Here is a 24,633-nt window from a genome sequence, read left to right as displayed (position 1 = left end):
GGAAAGACTGGAGAAGGCCCAACGCTAAGGTCCCTGGCCAACAGATGGCTCAGACTTGATTAATTAAGAAATTTTATTGTTCTGAAACTTCCCTCCTTGGGCAACAGCAGGAGCTTTAGAAATCAGCCCTTGGGGACAGAGCCAAAGGCACTAACATGGAGGAAAGAGTGTGGCATGATTGGTCCATTGTCCTGTGGGGGAATATGGTGAGGGCAGGGTGCAGACTCTTCTAAGGACCCAGACCTGGCCCCCTTGGGCAAAGGTCACATGCCAAAGCAGAGCAAATGAGATCAGCCTGGCTTGGGGTGAGGGCTCAGTGCCCCTTGACTTTGCCCTGGGGTCTCTGGACCTCCCGGAAGCTGAGCATCATCAGGCCCACATTGATGGCATAGGTGGTGATGCAAACGATGCAGAAATCATACAGCACGAAGAACAGGATCCAGGCCAAGTAGACAGAACCAGCAAGAGACACCAGGGAACTCAGTACCAGGAGGATAGATGCCCAACGGCCCTGTAGGCAACCTGCAAGGCAGAAAGGGGTCAGTCATGAGCTTCAGGGACTGGCCACCTCTAGAACACTGCCATGACTCCCTGACAGCCAGGGCTACTGGGGAAGAGTCTCTAAAATGAGAGGCTCCCACAGGCCCTGCCAAGGCCTTGGTTCTCTTATCTGTTTACCAAACCCTGGGACCCAAATAGTGAATTTTCCTGCTGAGCTCTACATGAAATGAAAGACAAGCAATCCTTGGATTCCCCCAGAAAGGAACTTCTGAGTCTTTTCCACAAAACTGGGCTCCTAGGAAGTCTTTAAGGTCCCATCTGGTTCTGACAGTAAAGATTCCTGTTAGTTCTCGCCTCCAGGGTGCTCTTTGATGAGCAGTTGGCTGTCAGATGTCTGGGTCACCAAGATTGCGAGGGATGGGCCTGGGCTGGCTAGGAGGGGGGGAGGCTGTCATGAGAGGGTGGGGGCCACTCACCTAACAACAGCTGTATTGTGTAGAAGATGCAACCGAATATGCTGTTGGATTGATTGAGGATGCTGTCCTTGCCCAACACGTGTTCCACCAGTCCAAAGCCCTGGCCCCACCTAGTAGAGGGGAGGGTCCAGGTTAGGAGTGTCAATACAGTGCCGTGAGCCTTGTCCCGGGACGGTGATTTCCAAGAAGCCACCTGGGCTGTCCTTCCCTTTCTCCCCCTTCCCCCAACCCCCATGAGTCCAAGGATCAATGACCTCCTGACATAGCCTCCCTTTGGCCACGTCAGGATTCCATGTCAGTGCTCCTATCCCCACTTCAGGCCTGGCCTTGGCTCCCCCATAGGCCCCTCTTTTCATCCTAGACCTTCAATAATTAAGATGTTTTGCTTTGCATAGTTACCAGACACTGGGAAACCAGGGCAGTATCTCTCTCGCCTGGACGCTGCCTGCTCCCTTCCTCTGCTTTAGGTCATCCCACTACCTAGGACCCTCAAGCATAGCCTGACCTGGCCACCCTATCCCCAGGCACGGCGGCCATCCTTAAGAACATCATCAGTCCCTATATACGGCCCCAGCTCCCTGTCCTGCCCCGTCACTGTTATTCCTTGTCATCAGGATCCATGTGCACTCCCCTGAATAACCCCAGTTCCCAGCACCACCTGCCCCCCTTCCCCACACTCATACTTCAGAAACACCCGTTTCGCCAGGCCACGCCCCCTTGAGCAGCCAGGCCCCCGTGGGTCAGCTCCTTGGGGACCCCGATCTCAGACTCCAGAATCATCTGGCAACCTGGTCGCCATGCACACTTGGTCCACTTGCACCGCTCCTACGAGTAGCTGCTTCCCCCTAAGCCTTCCTCTCCCGCGCAAACCTGGAGGAGAAGACGCGCGAACAGCTGACCGCGGTGCCCACGTCGCAGAGAGCGCGGTAATCCCGGTCTCGGGCGCGCGCTGCCTTCACGTGCAGCGCGTAGAGAGAGAGCACTAAGCCCGCGAGGCACAGCGCGAGCCGCACCCATCCAGGGCTCCGCCAGGTAGTCCCCATGTCGTCTGGTCCCACCCGAGGCACCAGCGGGAAGGGAACCAGCCACGGAGCAGGCCCCAGGAGCGAGAAGGGAACCTGCCAAATCAGGCCCGGCCTCTCCCGCCACTCGGACTGGGCGATTGGCCTGCTAATCTCGCACTCCCTGATCCAATTGGTTGTTTCTAGGACCTGGCAGGCGTGCTGCCTGCGTAGGAAAACTGTTGAGGAATGCTGGGACTGGAAAACCAGCTTAAGAAACGTGGGTATTTACGGCTTTGGCGGCCTGCCGGGAATGATGGGAGTTGTAGTCAGAGCGGCCGCAATGCCTCAAGGGTAATGGAGTTTCTGGAGTTTTAAAAACTATATTAATCTCAGAGTAACAGGATATAACGCTGTTCTATGCCAAGCCTTGTTCTGACTTTGGAACATCAGGACCTAGAGACCAGCGGATCAGGGAATTTAGCGAATACTGTAATCGCATCAAGAACCTAGCATTTCCCCTGAAATTATTATCAGACACTACTACGGCTATAACCTCCAATCAGCCTAGCTTGCTCAGCCTTTCCCTCCTGCCACATCAGCGCCTCCTGCTGGCCGATCTCTCTCTCTCTCTGTTTCTCCCCTGCATTCCCAGCTCCATCACCGTGGCCATACCTTGAGGGTATCATAACCTGTGTTCCAGTGAAGTGGCGCCTGGCAAAACCTGAGCCCTGGTCAACCCAACTGTCCCTCTTTCCAAGCCTTCCGTGAGCTAGCTGAACTCTCCCCTTCACAGACATCGCATCTATTGATGACCCATCTCACCCATACCTTTCCTTCCTTCTCATCTGCATCGAAACTTTTCCCCATTTTGGAAGCTGCCACAAATACCCTTTCACATTCAAGTTTTGGGAGGAAAATTTAACGCTCCCATCCTTTACTTCCTCACTTCCTTGCTGCCCAGCACACCATAAACTAGCTCCTGCCCCCTAGTACTCTCCTGACAACTAATAGCTGGTGTTAATATAGGGAAAATGGGGCACTAGAGGATGGTCATGTCCCAGGTTTCTGGGATGCTCCCTGCCAAATGAGGGTCCTTGGCTTCACGCAGGAAGGAATTCAAGAGCGAGCCATAGTTGGGTAAAAGTTGATTTATTTAGAAAGATGCACACTCCATAGACAGAATGTAGGCTGTCTCAGAAGGCCAAAGAGGCCATGAAGCGTGGAGGGATGTTAAGTTTAAAGTAAAAGTAGAAGTAAAAGTAGATACTCCATAGACAGCGTGCAGGCTATCTCAGAAGGTAAGAGTGAGAGAGGAGGTGCGGGGTTGTTAGTTTTTATGGGCTTGGTAACTTCATATGCTAACAAGTGGGAGGATTATTCCAACTACTTTGGGGAAGGGGATGGGATTGCCAGGAACTGCGCCACCACCCACTTTTTGACCTTTTATGGACCTCCGAACTGTCATGGCGCCTGTGGGAGTGCCATTAACATGCTAATGTATTACAATGAGTGTATAATGAACCTCAAGTTCTACTGGAAGCCAAATCTTCAATTGCTGTGCCATTCCTTTAATGGTTGCACCCTGCCCCCTTCCCTCCTGTCTCAGTGTCACTAGGATGCTAAATTCAGTGGATATTTTTCAGTTCTAATCATGCTTTTATTAACAGTATTAGTCACTGTTGGCCACTCATTCCTGGGAATTCTCTCTTCTTCTGGATTCTGTGATATTTCACTCTCCTGCTGGCCCTCCTCCCTCTCTGGCTGCTCCTCACACCCACTCCTCTTCTTCCAGACAGGGTGGTCAGTGGAATAATGGTCCCCAAAGATGTCTGTGTCCTAATTCCTGGGGCCTGTGAACATGTTACATGGCAAATGGGAATTAAGGGAGGAGGATATATTCAAGTGGTAAAACACATGCCTAGCATGCATGAGGTTCTCGGTTCAAACCCCACTACCTCCTCTAAAAATAAATAAATAAACCTAATCCCCCCCCAAAAAAAGATGGGGAAAAAATGGGAATTAAGTTTGCAGATGGAATTAAGGTTACTAATTTGCTGAGTTTAAAACAATGTAATTACAAGATTCTTTAAAAATGAAAAGGGCAGCAGAAGGGTCAGAGGGAGGTGTGACTACAGAAAAAAATCACTGAGAGATGCAATGCCTGCTGGCTTTGAAGATGGAGGAAGGGGGTGATGAGCTAAGGAATGTAGGTTACCTCTAGAAGCAGAAAAAGGCAAAGAAATGGATTCTCCCCTAGAGTCTCCAGAAAGGAACTACTGACATCTTGATTTTAGCCCAGCGAGACCCATGCCAGACTTCTGAACTACAGAACTATAAGATAATAAATTCATGTTGTTTTAAGCTACTAAGTTTGTGGTAATTTGTTATAGCAGCAATAAGAAGCTAATACAGAGGACTAGGACTTAGGCTAGTTTCTTACCTCTTCCCACAGTCTCCTGGAATGTTGCTTTTATCTATGGCTGACTTCCCCAGAATGAGTGATCTCAGAGGGAGCAAGTTGGAAACCACAGTGTCTTTATGATTTAGCCTCAAAAGTTACACTGTCACTTCTTATTACCCTATTGGGTTGGGTCAGCCCTGTTCAATGTGGGAAGAGGCTTCAGAGTGATACAGCCCACCAAGAGGTGGGAATCATTGAGGATTTATTAGTGTTTGGCAAATAACCACAAACATAATGGCTTAAAACAAAAACAATTATTTTCTTTTCTCTCACAGTTTTTATGGATTAGAAATTTGGGACAAGCATTTTGGCTGGGTAGTTCTGGCTCATATCACTGCAGTCAGATGATGGCTAATGCTGAAACAATGGGAGACTGATAACCTGGCATCTCTCTCCTTGGGGGTCTCAGGGCTATTCGTGAATCCATGTAGCCTCTCTATCCTGATAGAGGCTAGTTTGGGTTTCCTCATAGCATGGCACCCTCCCAGGCTACAACACGCAGTTTCCAAAATTGTCCTCAATGATTTTCACCTCCATACCATTGTGTAGTTTATTCCCATACTAAATAGGACTGACCTGACCCAATAGGATAATAAGAAATGATGGTTTGTGACTTTGGAGGCTAAGTCATTAAGATATTGTGACTTCCATCTTGCTCCCTCATAGATCACTCCCTCTGGGTGAAGCCAGTTGCCATGTCATTAGGACACTCAAGCAGCCCTAGGGAGAGGTCCACTTAGTGAGAAAGTGAGGCCTCCGGTCAACAGACAGCACTAACTTGCTGGGCATATGAGAGAACCACCCTGGAAGTGGATTCTCTCACATCAGTTGAGGCTTCAGGTAGTTTCTGGCACCATCTTGACTGCAACATCATAAGAGACCCTGAACCAGAAACACCTTGCTCGGCTGCTCCCAGATTCCTGATCCAAAGAAATTGTGTGAGATAATGTTTATTGTTTTGAACTGCTGTATTTTTAGGGTAATTTGCCACACAACAATAGATGATTAATATAGGGCAGTCAGATTACTTACCTGGCAGCTCAGGGCCCCAGTAAAAATGCTCTAGGGAGCCAAGTGGAAGCTTTTATGATCCAGCTTCAGAAGTTATCATATAGTAGTCCCTCCACTGTAATCACAAGTCTGCTTAGTTGCAATGCAAAGGAACAGAGAACTCCACTTCTTTTTTTTTTTTTTTTTTACATTTTTTTATTGAGTTACAGTCATTTTACAATGTTGTGTCAGTTTCCAGTGTAAAGCACAATTTTTCAGTTCTACATGAACACACATACATTCATTCAGAACTCCACCTCTTGATGCAAGAAGCAGCAAAGTCATATTCTAAGATGTTCATGTGAGGTGGAGCATCTTTGGAAAATACAGACTGCCACATGAGGCAACATTATTTCCTCCCATGTCTTCTCTTACTCCCTACAGGTCACAGCTTCTGAGCTCTGACCTGAGCCCAGATGTCTCTCCTGGGCTCCAAACCCGATGGTAGAAACATCTCTTAAACGTCACCACCTGAATGTCTCACAGACCAATCAGATGGGATACAATGCACCCAAAACTGAACTCCTTACCTTCCCCAACCCCGTTCCTTCTCTGGGGTTTCCCATTTTAACCAAGTCCCCCCACCCCAATCCACCCAAGTCACTGTTCCTGGACTACTCTCTTACTCCTTGTAATCTATGCAGACCACTACCCTGGTCACCATCATCACTTCCCACCTAGATAAAGGCAGTGGCCTCTTCACTGGTCTTTCAGATATATTTGTCCCTCACCTCAAGATACATTCTCCATACAACAATTGAAATGCTCCTTTAAAAATGTAAAGATGTAGTATTGTCACTCTGCCTTTCAATAGCATCCCATTTCAATAGCTCAGAGGAAAAAGCCCCAAATTTCTTTCATTTGTTTAACAAATGTTTATTGAGCACCTGTTATGTTCCAGGGATTGTGTTAGAAACTCAGGATTAATTGGTAAAGCAGACAGATATTCATACTCTTGTCTTTCATTTTAGGAAAAAAAAAAGAGCAGTTAATATAATAAATACAAAAAGTATATAGTACATTGCTAGTGATAACTGCTACAGATAAAGGGTAAAACAGAGTGAGGGGAATGGAGGTGATTGCAAATTTTAAATAGGATGATCAGGTTGGGCTTATTCAGCTGACATTTGGATAAAAGCTTAGAGGAAGTGAGGGAGTAAGCTATGTGGAAATCTAGGGGAAGGGTGTTCCAGGCAGAGGGAACAGCCAGTGAGAGGCCTTGAGGTGGAATGTGTCTGCTATGTTTAGGGAACAACAGTGGGGCCAGTGTGGTTGGAGCCAGGAGTATGGGGGGTAAGGACGGAAAGGAAAGAGGTGGATGAGTCGTTAAATCTTTCTGGGCCTCTATCCCCTCATCTGTGAAATAAAGATAATAATAGTACGTCTCTCAGAGGGTTGTTATGAAGATGGAATGAATACCTGTAACAAGAGTGCCTGATCAACGGTGAGTGTTCTGGAGGTGGACTCGTGGAGTGCATGTCTAATCTTCACCGCCGGGGGGCAGCAGCGAGTCCCCGTCTGGTACTTGTCCAGCGCGCAGGGTCGAATGGGGTGAGGCCCTTGCTGGATGCCTGCCGCCTCTGTGGCAGCCACAGCCGCGGTCTCCCGCACTCCCCGCCACACCGCGGCCACGTGGGCGTTAGAGTCCTGGGACGCTGCAAGCACTCCTTTGCTTCTCTGCGCACGCTGGCATCCCCACCGGGAGCACCCGCCCCACTTCCTTCTTCCGCTGCTTCAAGCCCTGCCTGCCTCCCAGCCGCCTCCAGAGCAGAGTGGCCTCCCAACTTCACTCCAGGATATTGCCAGGATGTGGGGGGAAAAGGGTGGGAATGGTATGCAAAGAGAAAATCAAGACACTCAGGGATCCCCTTCCTGATAATCTATGCAGACTTTCCCCCAATTCCTCAGGCAGGCTAGCTAGTGGTGAAGGTTCTAATTCTGCTGAAGTTTAAAGATCACTTTGGGCTCCAGAGATACCGCCTGCTTCACTTACCCCTTTATTTTAAAATTTAAAGATATTTATATAGCACAAGGAACTATATTCAATACCTTACAATGGCCTATAATGAAGAAGAATATGAAAAAGTATATACATAGATATGTATGTATAAATGAATCACTTTGTTGTACACCACAAATTAATGTAACACTGTAAATCGATTATACTTCAATTTAAAAAAAGATACTTAGAAAACACATAACCATGGTAAAGAAAAACCCAGTCAGTCCATATACACACACACATACACACACCCCCTGAAAAGTCTCTCTCTCATCATCTCCTGCTTGGAAAAAGTCTTTTCACTGATCTCTCTATATTTGGTCTCATTGATCCAATCCCTACAGCCAGAGTGTTCTGTCTAAGGAGCAGATCTATCCAGTCAAAACCCTTCAGTGGCTTCTTAATCCCTCAGGACAAATGTGATTCCTTACTGTTCAAGACCTGGTTCTGGTCACTCCATTCAGTCTTTCTCCTCCCAGACTCCACATGGTTCCAGGCTCTTCTCTGTCCTGCCATGTCCTTCCTACTCATGCTGCATCTGTACCAATGTCCCAGTCCCCAACTGATGCTTCCATGGCCTCCTGTGCTGCTCTTAGCATGACTGATGACACAGAATTTGTCTTCCTCTTTGGGACAGGGCAGGGTCTATTTGCTTAATTCAACACCCAATCTCTTCTCCTAACATAGAAAAGTCACCTAATCAGTGTTTGTTGCCAGAATGAATGAAATAATAATAATAATAATAATAATAATAATAATAATAATAATAATAATAATAATAATAATAAGTGTTAATTTCATGCCTGGCACTATTCTAGGCATTCTACATATATAAACACATGTAAACACACAACCTCAAGTTTGATACATCCTCGTTATACCAATACGGAAATTCAAGTATTGAGCAGTTTAAGTAACTTGCCCCAGATAATAAGTGGCTGAGCAGGGGTTTGAACCAGGCAGTCTGGTTTTCCACAAATGAATCAAAGAGCTAGAAGGAAATGGACTGGACCTCAGGAGGAATCCAGGTGCGCTTTGCATCTAAGGGTCTTTTCCCATTTGTTTCCCAGGGACCCCATTTTATAGAGCAGAAGACAGAGGCCCAGAGAGACCAGATAACTCCGGGAGCCCTGTGGAGAGAGCTGTGGTATTTATTTGGGGGGGGGGGGTTCCTGGAGCAGGGTCATAGCCCAGGTGGGCTGGTGCCAGGGTTACTAGTGCTTCGTTCCGAACTACAACTCCCAGGAGGCACCGGGCTCCTATAGCCCACGCGACGTCACGGCCGCCTAGGGCGCAGGCGGCTCCGCTAGCCCGGCCCGTAGTCTGTTGGGCCGTTCCGCTCGGACCCCGGCCCTGGCTCTGGCCCCGCGGTAAGTGGAGCGACCCGCGCAGATCTTCCCGCAGAGGCTTCGCAGCTCGCGCCCGCAGCCTCTGCCCTTGCGGCCCTTGCGCTGGATCGCTGGAGCGCGCGTGGACCGGGTGTGGGGGTGGGGGGACTGGCATCTACCATATGGAGGGGACCCGGGCAGAACCAAGTGACCCCGCGGAGGAGGGGACCCAGACAGGGACTCCCAAGCCCCTGCTTTCACGCAGCCGACTTCGGGTGCACAACTGTGTGATGCACGTACGCAGGCCAGGCTCCAGCCCGGGTCTGAAGGCGCCGGATTAGGGGTCAGCCCCGCCCCCTGAACGAGGGTTGCTTGGGACCAGAGGGAGCAGGGGCGAGGTTTTTAGGCTGGTTGGTTCTAAGGATCCCCGATCCTCCAGACTACCGGATAGAGCTTCAGGTTGAAGAATAAAAGCTCTGGAAAGCAAGGTTGTCCAGGCTTGGCCTGTGTTTGGGGACGTGGTTGAAGGGGTGGGCAGAGATTGTCCAGGTCTGAGGATACCAGTGCCCACATGGAGAGATCCTGCAGATTCAGATCCTCACAACTCCTCCTTACCCCGCCCTGGTAGATGGGAGCTGCTCCCTGGGGGCTGAGCTTGTCAGCATCCTCGACCGACCCGTGCCCCTGAAGTCAGAGAAGAGCCCCTGCCTCCCCGCACCCCTCTTGCCCCGTTTTGGGGTCGCCTCCATCTATCGGGTCTGCAGCCCGAGTGGCCCCCCAGTCCGACAAAGGAGCAGAAGAATGATACTGGCATCGGTGCTGGGGAGCGGCCCACGGGGTGGGCCACCACTCTGGCCTCTCTTGGGTCCCGCACTCTCGCTCCGGGCCCGCTCCACATCAGCCACCGATACCCACCACGTGGAAATGGCACGGGAGCGCTCCAAGACCGTCACCTCCTTTTACAACCAGTCGGCCATCGACGTGGCAGCAGAGAAGGTGCGCAGCTAGGGCAGTGAGGCCTGGGTCCCTAGCTGGAGGGCAGTGTCCAGGGGAGGGGTGGAGCTAATGTGGTGGGGGCAGGATGTTGGAGATCTAGTGCTTAAGGCCCCTCTGCTCCTCCAGCCCTCAGTCCGCCTCACTCCGACCATGATGCTCTATTCAGGCCGCTCTCAGGATGGCAGCCACCTTCTGGTAAGCTTCCTGCCCATATTTTTCTCTTGGCCCCTGGACCTCTGACCCAGCCACTCAGGTCCAGTCCCTAACTTCCCTTCTTTTTCTTTTTTCTAGAAAAGTGCCCGGTACTTGCAGCAAGAGTTGCCGGTGAGGATCGCGCACCGCATCAAGGGTTTCCGCAGCCTTCCTTTCATCATTGGCTGCAACCCCACCATACTGCACGTGGTAAGCTGGCCTCAAGGGGACATAGGTTCCCCTAGTAGAGAAGACCTTAGATCAGTGTGCTCACCGCCCAGGGGGTAAATGGGGAACCAGAATGGTAGAGACTTGCCTACCAAAAGGTTTCAGAGCCTTAGAGGACTCAGACCCAAGCCTTCATGGAGGCTTGAGAGGCCATGATGGGGTTTGAACCAAGTGCATTGGAATGAATGGCCATCCCCATAGGTGGGCATGGGTGGCTGTTCTCTACCTAGTGCCCAGAGCATCCCTGTGAATTCCCACATCTCTCCCTTGCAGCATGAACTGTACATCCGTGCCTTCCGGAAGCTGACAGAATTCCCTCCGGTGAGGGCTGGGCCAGGGCAGGGTGAGGGGCTGAGAGGTCAGGGCTGGACCATCCACGCTCATGACTCTGGCCTGCAGATCAAGGACCAGGCAGACGACGCCCAGTACTGCCAGCTGGTGCGACAGCTGTTGGACGACCACAAGGATGTGGTGACCCTCTTAGCTGAGGGCCTGCGTGAGAGCCGGAAACACATAGAGGTCAGGGGTAGCGCGGTGGGGGCCCAGGCCTGTTGGAGAGGCTGGGAAGGGCACAGGGTTTCTGAGGCCCCACTCTTTACAGGATGAGAAGCTCGTCCGCTACTTCTTAGATAAGACACTGACTTCAAGGCTTGGGATACGCATGTTGGCCACACATCATCTGGCGCTACATGAGGACAAGGTGGGGCACTGGGACCTAAGGCCCACCTGGGAACCTCAAGTGGGACAGAGGGGACTGGGCCTGGAGCTCCCTTGGGCTGGGGACCTGGGTTGAGGGCCTGGGGAGAGGCTTGGAGCTGCTTCAGTAGTCCAGAGGTGGCAAGCATTTGGTGGCCAAGGTATGGATGGAGGTGATCCTGACTTTCTTTTTCCTGTCAGCCTGATTTTGTTGGCATCATCTGCACTCGCCTCTCACCAAAGAAGATTATTGAAAAGTGGGTGGACTTTGCCAGGTGAGGCTAAAACAGCTAAGGGGATGGACGTCTTCGGGCAGTGAAGGTTTGGGTCTGAGCCCTTGCCTAGGGCATGGTCTAGGGCAGGGTTTTTCAACTGTGGCACTATTAATGTTTGAGGCCAGATAATTCTTTTTTGTGGGGGCCTGGCCTATGTTTGTTAGGATGTTCAGAAGGATCTCTGGCTTCTACTCACTCGATGCCAGTAATATTCTGTAGTCGTGACAAGCAAAAACAACTCCAGAGATTGTAAAATTTCCCTGGGGGGCTGGGGACAGCGTCATCTCCAGCTGAGAACCACTAGTTTAGGGCTGAACCCTTGCTCCTATCCGCAGACGCCTGTGTGAGCACAAGTACGGCAATGCCCCCCGAGTCCGCATCAATGGACACGTGGCTGCCCGATTCCCCTTCATCCCTATGCCACTGGACTACATCCTGCCCGAGCTGCTCAAGAACGCCATGAGGTGGGCTGACTGGATATGTTGGAAGGGGGCAGACAGGAACTGGGGTGAGACTGGGGTACCACCACCTACTGGTCTTTCCCCCCTGCATAGAGCCACAATGGAGAGTCACCTAGACACTCCCTACAATGTCCCAGACGTGGTCATCACCATCGCCAACAATGATATCGATCTCGTCATCAGGTTTGCCCTGACTGGGAGTTGAGGTGGGGTAGACAGGGGTTCCAGGCAGTTTCTGACTTGCTCTATGACCTCAGGCCAGTACCTGCCCCACTCTGAGATTTAGTTTCTGGTTGGACAAGATATTTTGCTGTCCTGAGATTGCCATGAGCTGGACATGAATGAATCTGGTGCCAGCTGTGGGCTCTGGGGGCTTGTCTTTGTCAGTAATGTAGGGGCTTGGAGTAGGCAAAGTGTCAGAAATAACCAATCTGTGATGCTGGGCTGAGAATAAATGTCAAGTCCTGCAAGAAGTTAGAACTAGTCAGTGGCAGAGGTGAGGATGGAAAAACAGCTTACAAAAATCAAGGCCCAAGAGTCTAGGTGACCACATTTGAACAGCAGGGTAGACCTAGCATTGTCTGTTTGGGGGTTGGTGAGCCCCACCGAAGCTGAGCCAAGCCTGTTATCGTCATCCTGCCAGGATTTCAGACCGGGGCGGGGGAATCGCTCACAAAGACCTGGACCGGGTTATGGACTACCACTTCACTACAGCTGAGGCCAGCACCCAGGACCCCCGGATCAGCCCCCTCTTCGGCCACTTGGACATGCACAGTGGCGGCCAGTCAGGACCCATGCACGGGTGAGGCCCCACCTGGCCAGAATGGAGGGGTGGGGGGCCCCAGGAGACTCAAGCCTCTGAAGCCCGTGTCCTATCCCCCTGCCCACCCCCAGCTTTGGCTTCGGGCTGCCCACATCACGGGCCTACGCAGAGTACCTCGGTGGTTCCCTTCGGCTGCAGTCCCTGCAGGGCATTGGCACAGATGTCTACCTGCGGCTCCGTCACATCGATGGCCGGGAGGAAAGCTTCCGCATCTGACCCCATAGCCCATGGCCTGCTTGCTTGCCTGGGCTGGGTCATATATCCTGCCAGGACCTTCCAGGCCAGGCAGGGTACCACCCTGCTCCACACACTGCTGCACCTGGGGTCTCAGGGCCCCAAACAGATGGACTTACATGGAGCCAGGTACCACCCTCCTCAATGGGATCCACTGCTTCCCTGCCTCCAGACCTCAGAGGGGAGGAAGTGAGAACCCTTGAGGTCTCCAGCACCAGCTCCATTATTCTTGTTCCTGGGGAACCCCCAACTTGACCTGCTGTTTGTTATTAAAGTTCACATTTTGAATGCCCTCTTGGGCCCCACATATGAGGAAGGCAGGTGAGCTTTTGTTTCTGCCCCCATTCAGGTCCCCTGGGCCCTTTGGGTTTAACAAGTTCATGTCCCAGTCTCTAACTGTCCTCAGAGCCTGTCAGACCAGGAATAAAATTGGCCCCGAGTCTCTTGCACATTAGATTTGGTGGGAGTTGGGATGACTTGGGCAGGTTGTGCAAAGACCTTTTATTCATTTCATTTACCAAGTGTTTCTGGATCCCGGACAATATTGAAGGGCCCAGGTTGGCCCAGCTTCAGGTCGCACTTCTGACACTTCCCTTCCCGGTAGTCACAGTTTGTGGAGGTGAAGGTCAGCAGACTGAGCAAGTTTCTGAGCCACCTGATTCCTGAAGCTGAGTACGGTTAAAAAGTGCTGCCTGCCAGCTGTGCCTGCTACTGCTAAGGAAAGAAACACACAAGATTGCGCCCTGGCAGGGAGGCCAAAAGGAAAGGGCTCCAGAGAGCAGGTGGTGAAGTAACCTCCCTGCGCACCTTGCTAGGGAAGGAGAAGGCCTGAGGGCCTGCTTGGTAGGACTGGTGATGGAGGTGGAGGATTCAGGGGAGACAGGGATTATATCTGGAGGTCAAACTCCAGGTGGTGGGAGACTGTTGTGACTTGCCAGGCTGAAAATCTGGCTGGCTGCAGCACAGAGGCTGGAGAGGTAGGCAGCAGCAAGGCTGAAAGGCCTTAAATGCACAGCCAAGAAGCATGGGTTTTATCCTGGAGGCATCAGGGATCATGGAAGGGTTTTAAGCTAGGAAGGGAGGTTTCAGGTTGGAGTCCCTAGAAGCCGCCCTTAAGCGGAGGATTTGTGTCCAGGTGATTTGTAGAGAAAGTGCTCCCAGAAGGGAGCAGGGGAAGCAAGAAAGGGAAGGACAAGAGGCCTGGCGAGAGAGCTAAGCTCCATAGTCACTGATGAACTCCTCCACTTGAAAATCATTGGTTTAATGTCTGTGTTTGAGTGGGGCTGGGGAGGTACTGAAAACTTCTGGGCTGAGAACTTCTGTTTCCAGCTCTTTTGAGGCAAAATAGCTCTATTAGCCACAGGGGCACTTCGCCAAATAAGTCTCTGGTGCTGGCTTCTTAAAGCACATCAAAGGTTACATGAACACAAAGAAGGAACAACAAAAGATTTTGGGGAATCTGAGTGAATCATCATAGTTCTAGGGGTGGGTGGAGAGTGAGAGAAGGTATAATTTTAGTTTTTAATTTTTTCTTGCCTGACTTCTGTTAATTTTTTGTTTCATATGCTGCCAGCCACTGGCATTTATTGTCCCCTCCCAACTCCTTTATTCCCCAAAGCCAAGTTACCAGCACTGCCATTTTCCACAAATACTTAACTTAGATATTTCCTCATCTGTAACCTCATCCTTAGGTCTCGAGCATTCCACCCCTCTTAGAATTGTTTCCAAGCCCAATAACCAAATTACAAGTCAAAGACGACTCAGAGTAGCCAAAAGGAATGTTTATTGGAGGTGTCCCCTGTCTGGCATTGTGCAATACACTTGTTTTATAGGAATAAGAGATAGATACATATATGGTTTCACCTTTATATAGTTATATGGCATACACAGTTTAACCTTTAACGATGCTCTGGGAATGGACACACTTGTATAACCAGGGATTCCTCATTCACTAAGCCTAAGACGCTCTCCATTATATCCACTGCCTTAGGCTGATTTCTGTTCAGGGGACATCTGGTTTGGAGTCTGGTCCTTTCTTTAGAAAGGCTTGATTCTGTGAGAGTTATTTATTGGCTATCCCAGTACACACTCAGTCCTGATTCCCACACCCCAAATGTCTCCTCCCCCCCCCCGAACAAGGAGGGCAGTTTCTTCAGTCTTCAAAAACGGGGTGACTTGTATTTGGCTGAAGGAAATGGGCGGCACCGGGTGGGTGTTGATTCCAGGCTCACCGCCCTAACACTAGGCTTCCAGGGGTGCTGCTCTGGCTCCGCATCGGTAAAATAGGGGCAGCGCCCCCTGATAACTGGCACACCTTGGCTTCCTCAGGCACAAAGGCCTTAAAAAGATCGAGTTGAGGCATCACATCAAGAAAGCCTTTCTCCTGTTTTCAACTCTAGGGTGCAGCCGTAATTCAAAACGGAAAACGAGCAACTTCAGGACAACTGGCACAGTCAACGTCTTCTGCCGCGGAGACTGCCGCACTAGCCAATGAGCTCCTGCCACGTCACAGACCGCACCCTCCAGCCTGCCGCGGGCTCCTCCACGCGTAGCTGACCCGGAGCTAAAGACACTGCGCGGCGCGGGATTCTGGCGTCATTTCCATTACAGCGATGGCGGCGCAGGGAGCAGCTGCGGCGGTTGCGGCGGCGACTTCAGGGGTCGTGGGGGAGGGCGAGCCTGGGCCCGGGGAGAATGTGGCGGTCGAGGGGACCGCTCCATCCCCTGGCCGCGTCTCTCCTCCGACCCCGGCGCGTGGTGAGCCGGAAGTCACCGTGGAGATCGGAGAAACGTACCTGTGCCGGCGGCCGGATAGCACCTGGCGTGAGGGCGGGGCCCGGGGGCGGGGTTTAAGGGCGGCGGCGGGGCCAGAGTAGGGAGAACCGGGAGTTGCGGGCTCTCTCCCGCTCCGCCTACAAACCCCACCACCAGTCGCGCGTTCGCCAAATTCTTCCTGTTGTATCCAGAGCTCCCATTACACTTCCTTGCCCAATCTTAGGCTTGATTCCCTTTTCTTGTTAACACTGCTTGCTCACTGGTCTCCCTTGTCTCTGTGACTTCCCCTTCTGTCCGTCTCCTACAGTCGCCAGCGGAGAGGACCTCCTAGAACACGAAAATGAGCTTCCCCTTCCCTATGTTGCTTTGCTTCATTTTCACATAAACCCCAAATTCCTTAGAATGGCATTGATCTTTGTGGCTTCTCTGGTTTTTAGCAACCCTAGCAAAGGTCATTGCCAGACCAGACCACACTACACCCTATAAAGACTATATGCCTTTTATCGCTGATGCCCTCTGCTTGGAATGCCCTTTCTTCTGTCTCTCCTTATTCAGCTGGCTAGTCCCGCTCATGCATTTAGCATCATATCCCCTGTGATGCCATTCTTGACTCCCTTCAGGCAAAGTGAGTTGTTCCCTTCTGTATGTTCCTGCAACATTTTCTTCATACCTCAGCCACAGTATATGTACCATTATGTTGTTGTCTGTCTGTGTCCTACTTACCCCATCACCGTGGGAACTTCTGGAGGGCAGGACCACTCATGATCCATCCTCTGTATCCAGCAGCAACCCAGCACAGGGTCACACATGCAATGGTTGCCACACTCATTTATTGAATGATCTGCTAATTGTCAGGTGCTATACTGAAAGCTTTAGAGGCATTAACTCACCGTTTGAGGTGGACACTGTTATCCTTATTTTACAAATGAAGAAACTGAGGCCCAGAAAGCCAGAATAACTTGTTCAGGTAGATACAGTTAGGAAGTGGGGCTCTCTGATTCCACAGCTAGCCCTTGTAACCCCTGAACAAATGAACGACGGAGTAAAGTAAAACAAGCATTGAATTTGGAACCAGGCCTAAACTCAGTTAAGTATTAGCTGTTAACACTTTTCAAATAGATGAGCCTGGCTAAACCTTAGTTTCCTCATCTCTAAAGTAAGAATAACAGCCCCAGTCTGGCTCATCTCGTGGGCAGTGATTGAAGGGACTGGCAGGTATGGGCAGATGAAGTTTGCTTACATTTGGCCCCGGAATCTGGGAAACTGCTCCTGAGTGAGAAGGATCAGCCCTGCCTTCTTTCCTGGTGATCCTAGCATTTTGCCTTCACAGATTCTGCTGAAGTGATCCAGTCTCGAGTGAATGATCAGGAGGGCCGAGAGGAATTCTACGTGCACTATGTGGGCTGTGAGTGACTTGGGGTATCCAGGTCTGGGTGGGAGGAGGGGAGGGGGAAGGGCAGCCCCCTCATGGCCCATCCTCACAGTTAACCGGCGACTGGACGAATGGGTGGACAAGAACCGGCTGGCACTGACCAAGACAGTGAAGGATGCCGTGCAGAAGAACTCAGAGAAGTACCTAAGTGAGCTGGCTGAGCAGCCTGAGCGCAAGATCACTCGCAACCAGAAGCGCAAGCACGATGAGATCAACCATGTGCAGAAGGTCCGGGTCCCTCCCCTTCCCCAGGGCCCCAGGAGGCTTAACTGCCTCTGCCAACTCCCTTGGGTCCCAGTGCTGGAACCACAGCAGCTTCCATTTCTTAAGCTCCTACAGCATGTCAGGGGCTTTACCACCTCTTCTCGTGTATTCTTCACAGACAAGAAAACTGAGGCTCAGAGAGGACAGGGGCTTGGCTTCAGTCTCATGGCCAGGAAATGGCACAGCAGGGACTGGAACTCGGGCCTCCTGCACCGATAACCTTTTTTGCCCCCCTATTGGCTGTGCCACATTGATAAATCGACTTGAAGTCTATAAAGGGGAGGAAGAGAAAAAGTGATTTGGGGCACTTGCTTTTGCTAAGCAGCTTGCTGACTACTGTATGTGTGTAAGCTCAACAGATCCTTCTTGACAACTCAACACTACAGGGATCATTGTTTCTCTGTGAGAAAAGCAGGAAGCAGGCTCAGAGAGGTTAAGTAACATGCCCAATGTCACACAGCTAGTAAAGGGGTGGGCCAAAATAAGAATAATAATGGCAAATGTTTCTTGGCTTGTGAGTCACAGTATTAGGCTGAGTATTTTAATACATGATCTCATTGAAGTTTCACAGCAACTTCACACAGTAAGCATTCTATATCCCCAGTTTATAAGGGAGATACAAATAGTTTTAGGAACCCAGTCGGGAATTAAATTTGCCAACTAGATCATCCTACCTTGGGGCACAAGCACTTAACTGTGACTTTGAAACATCCTAGAAAAACTCCTGCCATTTATTTCCAAAACTTGGATTCTTTTCATGAAGCCAGCGTGCCCCTGGTGGGTTACCTTCCTCCCACTCTGAGCCTCAGTTTCTTGATTTGTGAAATGGCCTGTGCAAATGAGAACAGGATTCACGGAGCTCTCAAGGCACCCAGTCATTTTCAACCAGGTTGCGATTTCATTCGTCTGAATGTACATCATGGGCTTTGCAGCAAAGGTTTGCAAACTGTGGGGCACAACTGTTAGGTTGCCACATTAGTTCAGTGGGTTGTGACCATTTAAATTTCAAAAATGGAAAAAATGGAATAGGACAGAAAATATCAGAGTGCATTGTACTTTATTAAAGGTAAGTATTTTCAGGACCTTTTATTTCCCACGTAAATACGTGTGTGTGTGTGTGTGTGTGTGTGTGTGTGTGTGTGTGTGTGTGTGTGTGTGTGTATGTATCAACATGCCCATTGGTTTACAGTGCTGTGGTTTAAAAAAAATTGAAATGCCCTGGATTAGAAAGATCTCTAACATCTTAGGCAGCACTGTCCAGTTGAACATCCTGTGATCAGTGGAAATGTTCTGTATCTGTGCTGTCCAGTACAGAAGTCACTACCCACGTGTGGCTGTTGAGCACTTGAAATGTGTTTTGTATGACTACGAGTGCAACTTTATTTGAATGAAATGAACTTAAATTAAGTAGCCACACATAGCAAGTGGCTCCTTTAGTGGACAGCACAGATCTAAGATTTTCTTAGCTCCCCAACCAGGTTGCACTGACAAATTCAGTATCAAAGATATACCCCTAAGCTGGCAGTCAGCAGGGTGGAGGACAATGGGCCAGTGGTGATAAAATCAAAGAATGAATAATCAGCGAGTTAACAATTAGCCAAGTTGTTCAAAACCAAATTAATGTTTAATTCTAAATAAATTGCAGCATTTAAGAAAAGTAGTGTTTTTGTAGTTCTTTACCGCATTTGCAGAAGAGGATTGTGTTTTGTGAGTTGGAAAATGTGTTTTAAAGAGACAGGTGAGGAGGGAAATCTTCCTTTCCTCATCTTTGCAGGGGTTAGGCTTGGAGTTGGACAGACCAGGGCCCCAGGCCCAGCTGTGCTGAGTACCAGTTCTGTGACCACACCTCTTTGTGCCTCAGCATCCTCTTTTGTGCTGTGCAGATAATGAGCACTCCTGTCTCAGGCTCGTTTTGAGGACTAAACTTAAGTAATGCCTCTGGAGTGAGTGCTTGGCACTCGGAATAAATGGCAGCTGGCTAGTCCCCAAGGGCAAGTGACCTCACCTCTCCCTGCCTGTTTACGTTTCTGTAAAATAGAAATAAGAATGCTGTATCTCAGTGTTGCCCAGAAGGTTTTATGAGGCCATCCAGGTGAAGTGCTACATGTAGAGGGTTCTGGGTAAAATGCTGGCTCCTTTCTCCCTTCTCAACTTAAGGGCAAGGCTGCCGTCTACTCTGGCAGAGGTTATAGGCCTTCCACTGTCAGGCTGGACTTGGTTTCTCCTGCAGCATCTGACCTAGGAACAGGGTGTCCTGTGGGTGCAATGTGACTTGTAGTCCCTGCCTTCCAAGGACTTGGAAAATAGGGGAAACGAAGGAGGGGCAATCAGAGGGCACTGTTGTTGACCACTACATTCCTGACTTGGGAAGGAATGTATTCTGCTTCGGAAGAATCCAGTGAGGGCTTCTGGAGGGGATGGGAATGGTGCTGGGCCTTGAAGGACAGGAAAGAGCACTGTAAAAACAATTACATGTGATTGCTTGCAAAGCTCTGCCTCATCACACACTCACCTGGCTCATGCTTAGGCCAGGCTGAGTAATCATTTGCTGGCAGCAGTAGGAGAGGGACGGGCATTCAGGGCGGAAGGAACTGCATATGCAAACGCATGAAGACCGGAAAGAGGAGTGTTGATAGTGGTGTGGATTTGAAGGTGCTAAGACTCGAGGCTGGGTCTTTGCAGAGGCCTGGCCAACTGTCCAGACCTGAGATGGTGGCAGTGGCTATTTGGAGTGGGGCAGAGGGACTGATTCCAGAGATGACAAGGAGGTAGAGTCGACAGGACATGACCATTTATCGAATGACAGGCTGAGAGAGGAGGAGGAGTCCTGAGATTAGGCTTATTGGTCTTGGGCATCTGGACCGAGGGTAATGCTCCCAGTGAGATGGGAGACCCAGGAGGATGGACAGGTTTGCAGGGAGGAATGGCCGAGTTCCTTTCTGGACACCTAGAGTCTGATGTGCCTGTAGGAGGGGCCTCTGGAAGCAGTCCCATGGCAGGAAAGGGGTCCAGGCACATTGGGGAGTCTGTACCAGTTCCTGCAATGGGTGTAGAAGACCAGATCCATTATTTCATCTGTCTCACAACAACTTTGGCAGAGCTGGATTGATCCCATTGTACAGCTGAATCCAAGGACTGGAACCCAGCCTCCTGATCCTGGCCCTGTTCACCCGGCAAAAGGTCCAAACTGGGGCATCAGAGATGTCTGGGTGGGTGGGCAGATGGGAGAGGACTTGGACCAGCTAGCTTTAAAACCATGTAAAACAAGTGTGCTGTTTGTATGGTGATTACTGTCACTCAGGGGACGAGGTCTAGAAGACAAGAGGGATGCACTGGGTTGTGGGACAGGGGAGGGGTAGCCTGACCACCACTTTGATTCACCTCTGTCCACTGCTCTTTCTTGCTCAGACCTATGCAGAGATGGACCCCACAACAGCAGCCTTGGAGAAGGAACACGAGGCGGTAAGCAGGGGAAGGGGTCCTAACTGTGGGCACCCCCTCCTCGCTGCTTTCCTTGCCCAAACTGAGCCACCCACTGCCTGCCACTCCCACCCCACCCACAGATCACTAAGGTGAAGTACGTGGACAAGATCCACATTGGGAACTACGAAATTGACGCCTGGTACTTCTCACCGTTCCCTGAAGATTATGGGAAACAGCCCAAGCTCTGGCTCTGCGAGTACTGCCTCAAGTACATGAAATACGAGAAGAGCTACCGCTTCCACTTGGTGAGGCTGGGCTGGGCCGGGCCTGGTGAGCTGGGTGGGCGTCAAAGCTGAGGGCTGGCTGAGGCGGTGGCGCTGGGGAGGAGAATCAGACCTGAGCTGTTGAGTCCCAGGACAGGCTGCCCCCGGGGCGGGAGACTTGGGTTCCAGGCCTGACTCTGCCTTTGCTGGAGTGACCTTGGCCCACTTGCTGACCCGTCCTGGTCCTCAGTTTCCTCTTCTGTGGGATGGGGACCCTCTGGGGTCCCTGGCTCTTCAGCACATGTTTACCAGGGCCAGGTTCCTCTGTGCAAAAGAGGAAGGAAGCCCAGCCCCGAGCAGTGGGACCACAGGGTGTGGACGGAGGGAAGCACTGGTACACAGGAGCCGCCAGGGCTGCACAGTGGGGTGTTTCCCAAAGCGTAGACTGCGGCCAATGCATGTGGTTTAGGAAATGCCTTGTCATGGATGGCAGCCCTCCAGAGTCCTCTACAATCACTCTGATCTGGACTTAAAACCATCTAGTTGTGTGCTGTTCGAGCCACACACTTAGCCTCTCTGTGCTTCAGTTTCTCCATCTGTGAAATAGGATGTCTCCTCAGAAGGCTGGGAGGATTGGGAGAATTACTCCACATAGGTAAAGGGTGGAGCCTGGTGTCTGCTGCTGGGGAAGCAGAGGGAAGCAGAGGCCTGCTTCCAGACACACAGGGTGGCATCAGCCCCCCGCGGGGAACCTCCGGGCCTTATGCCTGTGTCTCTGCATCTCCACCCCCAGGGCCAGTGCCAGTGGCGGCAGCCACCAGGGAAGGAGATCTATCGCAAGAGCAACATCTCTGTGTACGAGGTGGATGGCAAAGACCACAAGGTGAGCCACACGGCGGAGGCGCTGTGGGAGGTGGAGGGGATGCACTGGGCACTTCCTGACCATCCTCACTGTCGCCAAAGGGTAGAGGCCAGCCTTAGCATGAGAAGAGGGCTGTGGGCATGTACTCGGCCTGGCACTCAGCCTGTGGTCAGGTGTGCAATAAACACGTGGCCCTGTGGTGCCAGCCTTGGGCACAGGGTTTCCCTTCTGTCCCCGGGGACCTTTCTTCTGATGGGGTAGCTTAGTTTGGGCAGATCTGGAACCCAGAGTGGAGATTGTCTTGCCTAAGGCTGCTCTTAAAAGCACTTTCTCTTTCTGCCTAAAGAAAAGGTGTTTGTTTTTCCTGGGAGGGAATTGCTTTGTGTGAGATTTCCTGCCTGAGAGCTCAGTGGCTCAGACAGCCAAGTTCCTTGTTCCTGGAGAGACACTTCAGTGGGGCAGGGTGGGGCCTTTGGGGCCTACTTTGCTGTCATTGAGAACTTGGCCTTTGCCTAGTCAGTCTCAGAAGGTCTCCCCAAGTGTCCCAGTTTCCCCTGGAAGGGCAGCGGAGTGTGAGACAAAGAGGGCAGGCTTCTGAGTGGCTCCTGGCTTCAAATCACCCTTGTCATTTCCTGGCTGACCTTGGACAAGTTACTTAAGGTTGTTTGTTCCTGTTTCCTCATCTATAAGACAGAAGTCATGGTAACATTTATCTCCTTGGCTGGTCAGTGGAATAAATGAGATAGCACAGTCAAGTACTTAGCACAGCACCTGACATGCAGTAGGGGCTTTGTCAGCATGCGCCTTTGTTATTATTGGTGACCTCTTGGCGCGCAGCCAGCGTTGTGATAGATAGCTTGAGGAATATCCATTCTTAGCCTGGCCCGAGCCTTCTGCTCTGTCTTCCTGAGCGTGAACGGGGGGAGTGGCAGAAAGGGCTCCACCAGGAGACGTGGGTGTTCTTTCCAGCTCTACCCTCTCCAGTTTTGAGGCCTCAGGCAAGCACTTCCCAGCCCAGAACCTCAATTTCCTCCTAAGCTAACTGAGTGTAGCAATGCTGGGCTCACACAATTGTTGGGTCAAATGAGAGTGGATGGGAAAGGTGTCCTTAGTCTGTGCCATGGAGCCAACCTCAAGGTCTTCTGACGTTGGTCTCTGGCCTGGTGGAGCCAAGTGGGCCAACAGCGCAGACCTCAGTCAGGCTCAAGGGTCATCAGTTCAGCAAACGTATGCATGATTAACGTTGTGCTGGGTGCTGGAGACACAGCTATGAACAATCAGAAGTCAGATACCAAGTTGATCCAAAATCATGCTAAGGCTCCTTCCAATTCTAAACATGACAGTTCTGGTGAGGAGCCTACTTCTCACTGGCCTGGCACCAGCTGCTGTCTGGAGCTTGGCACTTGCAGGGCAGGGTGGCAGCTCCTGCCCAGGCCTCAATGGGGCTGAGTGGGAGAGTTGTACCTGCTCCCTGAGCCTGCTTCCTTCTCCCCAACCCCTCAGATTTACTGTCAGAACCTGTGTCTGCTGGCCAAGCTTTTCCTGGACCACAAGACGTTGTACTTTGACGTGGAGCCCTTTGTCTTTTACATCTTAACTGAGGTGGACAGGCAGGGGGCCCACATTGTTGGCTACTTCTCAAAGGTACTAGGTTGGGAAGCCCAGGTTGAGAGAGGGAGGGAGGACTGCGTGGGGGCTGAGCCTCCCCAGAGGCCCTGAGCGTGCACCCCTGCAGGAGAAGGAGTCTCCAGATGGAAACAACGTAGCCTGCATCCTGACCCTGCCCCCCTACCAGCGCCGTGGCTACGGAAAGTTCCTCATTGCTTTCAGTGAGTGGTTCCTGGCTTGTCCAGGAAGGGTGGCTGTGGTGAGGGGTGCCAGGGTGGGGCTGAGTCCTGAGGGTCCTCATCTCCACTGCCACCAGGCTACGAGCTGTCCAAGCTGGAGAGCACTGTAGGTTCCCCTGAGAAGCCGCTGTCTGACCTGGGCAAGCTCAGCTACCGCAGCTACTGGTCCTGGGTCCTGCTGGAGATACTGCGAGACTTCCGGGGCACACTGTCCATCAAGGACCTTAGGTGAGAGAGGCATCCTGGACCCTCAAGGAGGCAAGGACTCTCCTCAGATTGGCCATGATCCCATCTCCTTGCCCCCTTTTGGTGTCCCAGCTAAACCCCACAAGAGAACCCCCTACAGCATCTGCTCTACTCCCTTCCTGCAGCCAGATGACGAGCATCACCCAAAATGACATCATCAGCACCCTGCAGTCCCTCAACATGGTCAAGTATTGGAAGGGTCAGCATGTGATCTGTGTCACACCCAAGTTGGTGGAGGAACACCTCAAAAGTGCCCAGTATAAGAAGCCACCCATAACAGGTGGGTGGGGGGCTGCCCAGGGTGTGTGTGTTGGGGGGGTAGGTGTAAGGACTGCTGGGAGCCAAGGCCTCCTTTTTGCTGTCACCTGATCCCAAACCAGTCTGACCAGCTCCCAGGACCGAAGCCTGGGGCAGGCCACTCATTCCTGGGCTTCCCTGCCCCGCCCCCGCTAGGACTCAGCCTGCCCTTGTTCTCACCTCGGGGTGAAACCTGGCCTGGGCCCAGGGCAGAGCAGCCAGTGTGAGCGGGCCGGGCCCGGGGGCCCAGTCCTCCTCTCACGCCTCTTCTCCCCGCAGTGGACTCTGTCTGCCTCAAGTGGGCACCCCCCAAGCACAAGCAAGTCAAACTCTCCAAGAAGTGAGCGGCCTGTGCCCCCGCTGCTGGACCTGTGCCTCCTTGCCCCGTAGCCTGTAAATATGTACAGACCGGTTTCATCATTTTTTTTTTTAATAAAGTAAGTTCTGCTGGTGGCTGTGGACTTTGGAGGTAGGAGGGAGAGACTTGGAACCGATGT

At 51.4% G+C, this 24,633-nt stretch overlaps 3 protein-coding genes across 4 annotated transcripts; 2 read left to right on the top strand and 1 right to left on the bottom strand.

Moving 5' to 3' along the window:
* Positions 1–55: 55 nt before the first annotated feature.
* Positions 56–2,240, bottom strand: VKORC1 (vitamin K epoxide reductase complex subunit 1). Of its 2 annotated transcripts, XM_010972423.3 has the most exons (3): positions 1,848–2,216; positions 978–1,087; positions 56–522 (listed from the first exon to the last, which is right to left on the bottom strand). In XM_010972423.3, exons 1-3 carry the CDS (start codon positions 2,018–2,020, stop codon positions 314–316), a joined length of 492 nt encoding a protein of 163 aa, XP_010970725.1. In that variant the 5' UTR covers positions 2,021–2,216; the 3' UTR covers positions 56–313. The 2 variants fall into 2 exon arrangements, with proteins under 2 accessions (XP_010970725.1, XP_010970726.1); XM_010972424.3 differs by lacking the exon at positions 978–1,087 and having other exon boundaries at positions 1,848–2,240.
* Positions 2,241–8,713: 6,473 nt separating this feature from the next.
* BCKDK (branched chain keto acid dehydrogenase kinase) lies at positions 8,714–13,034 on the top strand. Its single transcript, XM_010972421.3, has 12 exons — positions 8,714–8,864; positions 9,451–9,818; positions 9,945–10,013; positions 10,110–10,220; positions 10,512–10,559; positions 10,638–10,757; positions 10,840–10,938; positions 11,136–11,209; positions 11,545–11,673; positions 11,764–11,853; positions 12,314–12,472; positions 12,565–13,034. The coding sequence occupies exons 2-12, from the start codon at positions 9,624–9,626 to the stop codon at positions 12,707–12,709; spliced, it is 1,239 nt and encodes a 412-aa protein (XP_010970723.1). The 5' UTR covers positions 8,714–8,864; positions 9,451–9,623; the 3' UTR covers positions 12,710–13,034.
* A 1,195-nt stretch (positions 13,035–14,229) lies between these two features.
* On the top strand, positions 14,230–24,589 carry KAT8 (lysine acetyltransferase 8). The gene is made up of 11 exons (XM_010972418.3): positions 14,230–15,550; positions 16,833–16,907; positions 16,987–17,162; positions 20,607–20,660; positions 20,762–20,926; positions 21,678–21,767; positions 23,250–23,390; positions 23,482–23,575; positions 23,671–23,821; positions 23,965–24,119; positions 24,416–24,589. The coding sequence occupies exons 1-11, from the start codon at positions 15,340–15,342 to the stop codon at positions 24,478–24,480; spliced, it is 1,377 nt and encodes a 458-aa protein (XP_010970720.1). The 5' UTR covers positions 14,230–15,339; the 3' UTR covers positions 24,481–24,589.
* The last annotated feature ends 44 nt before the right edge of the window (positions 24,590–24,633 follow it).

This window comes from Camelus bactrianus, chromosome 18, assembly GCF_048773025.1.
Source record: "Camelus bactrianus isolate YW-2024 breed Bactrian camel chromosome 18, ASM4877302v1, whole genome shotgun sequence".
Classification (NCBI taxonomy): domain Eukaryota; kingdom Metazoa; phylum Chordata; class Mammalia; order Artiodactyla; family Camelidae; genus Camelus; species Camelus bactrianus.
The sequence above is the reverse complement of the archived record's forward strand: the minus strand, read 5'-3'. Positions and strand labels throughout refer to the sequence as shown.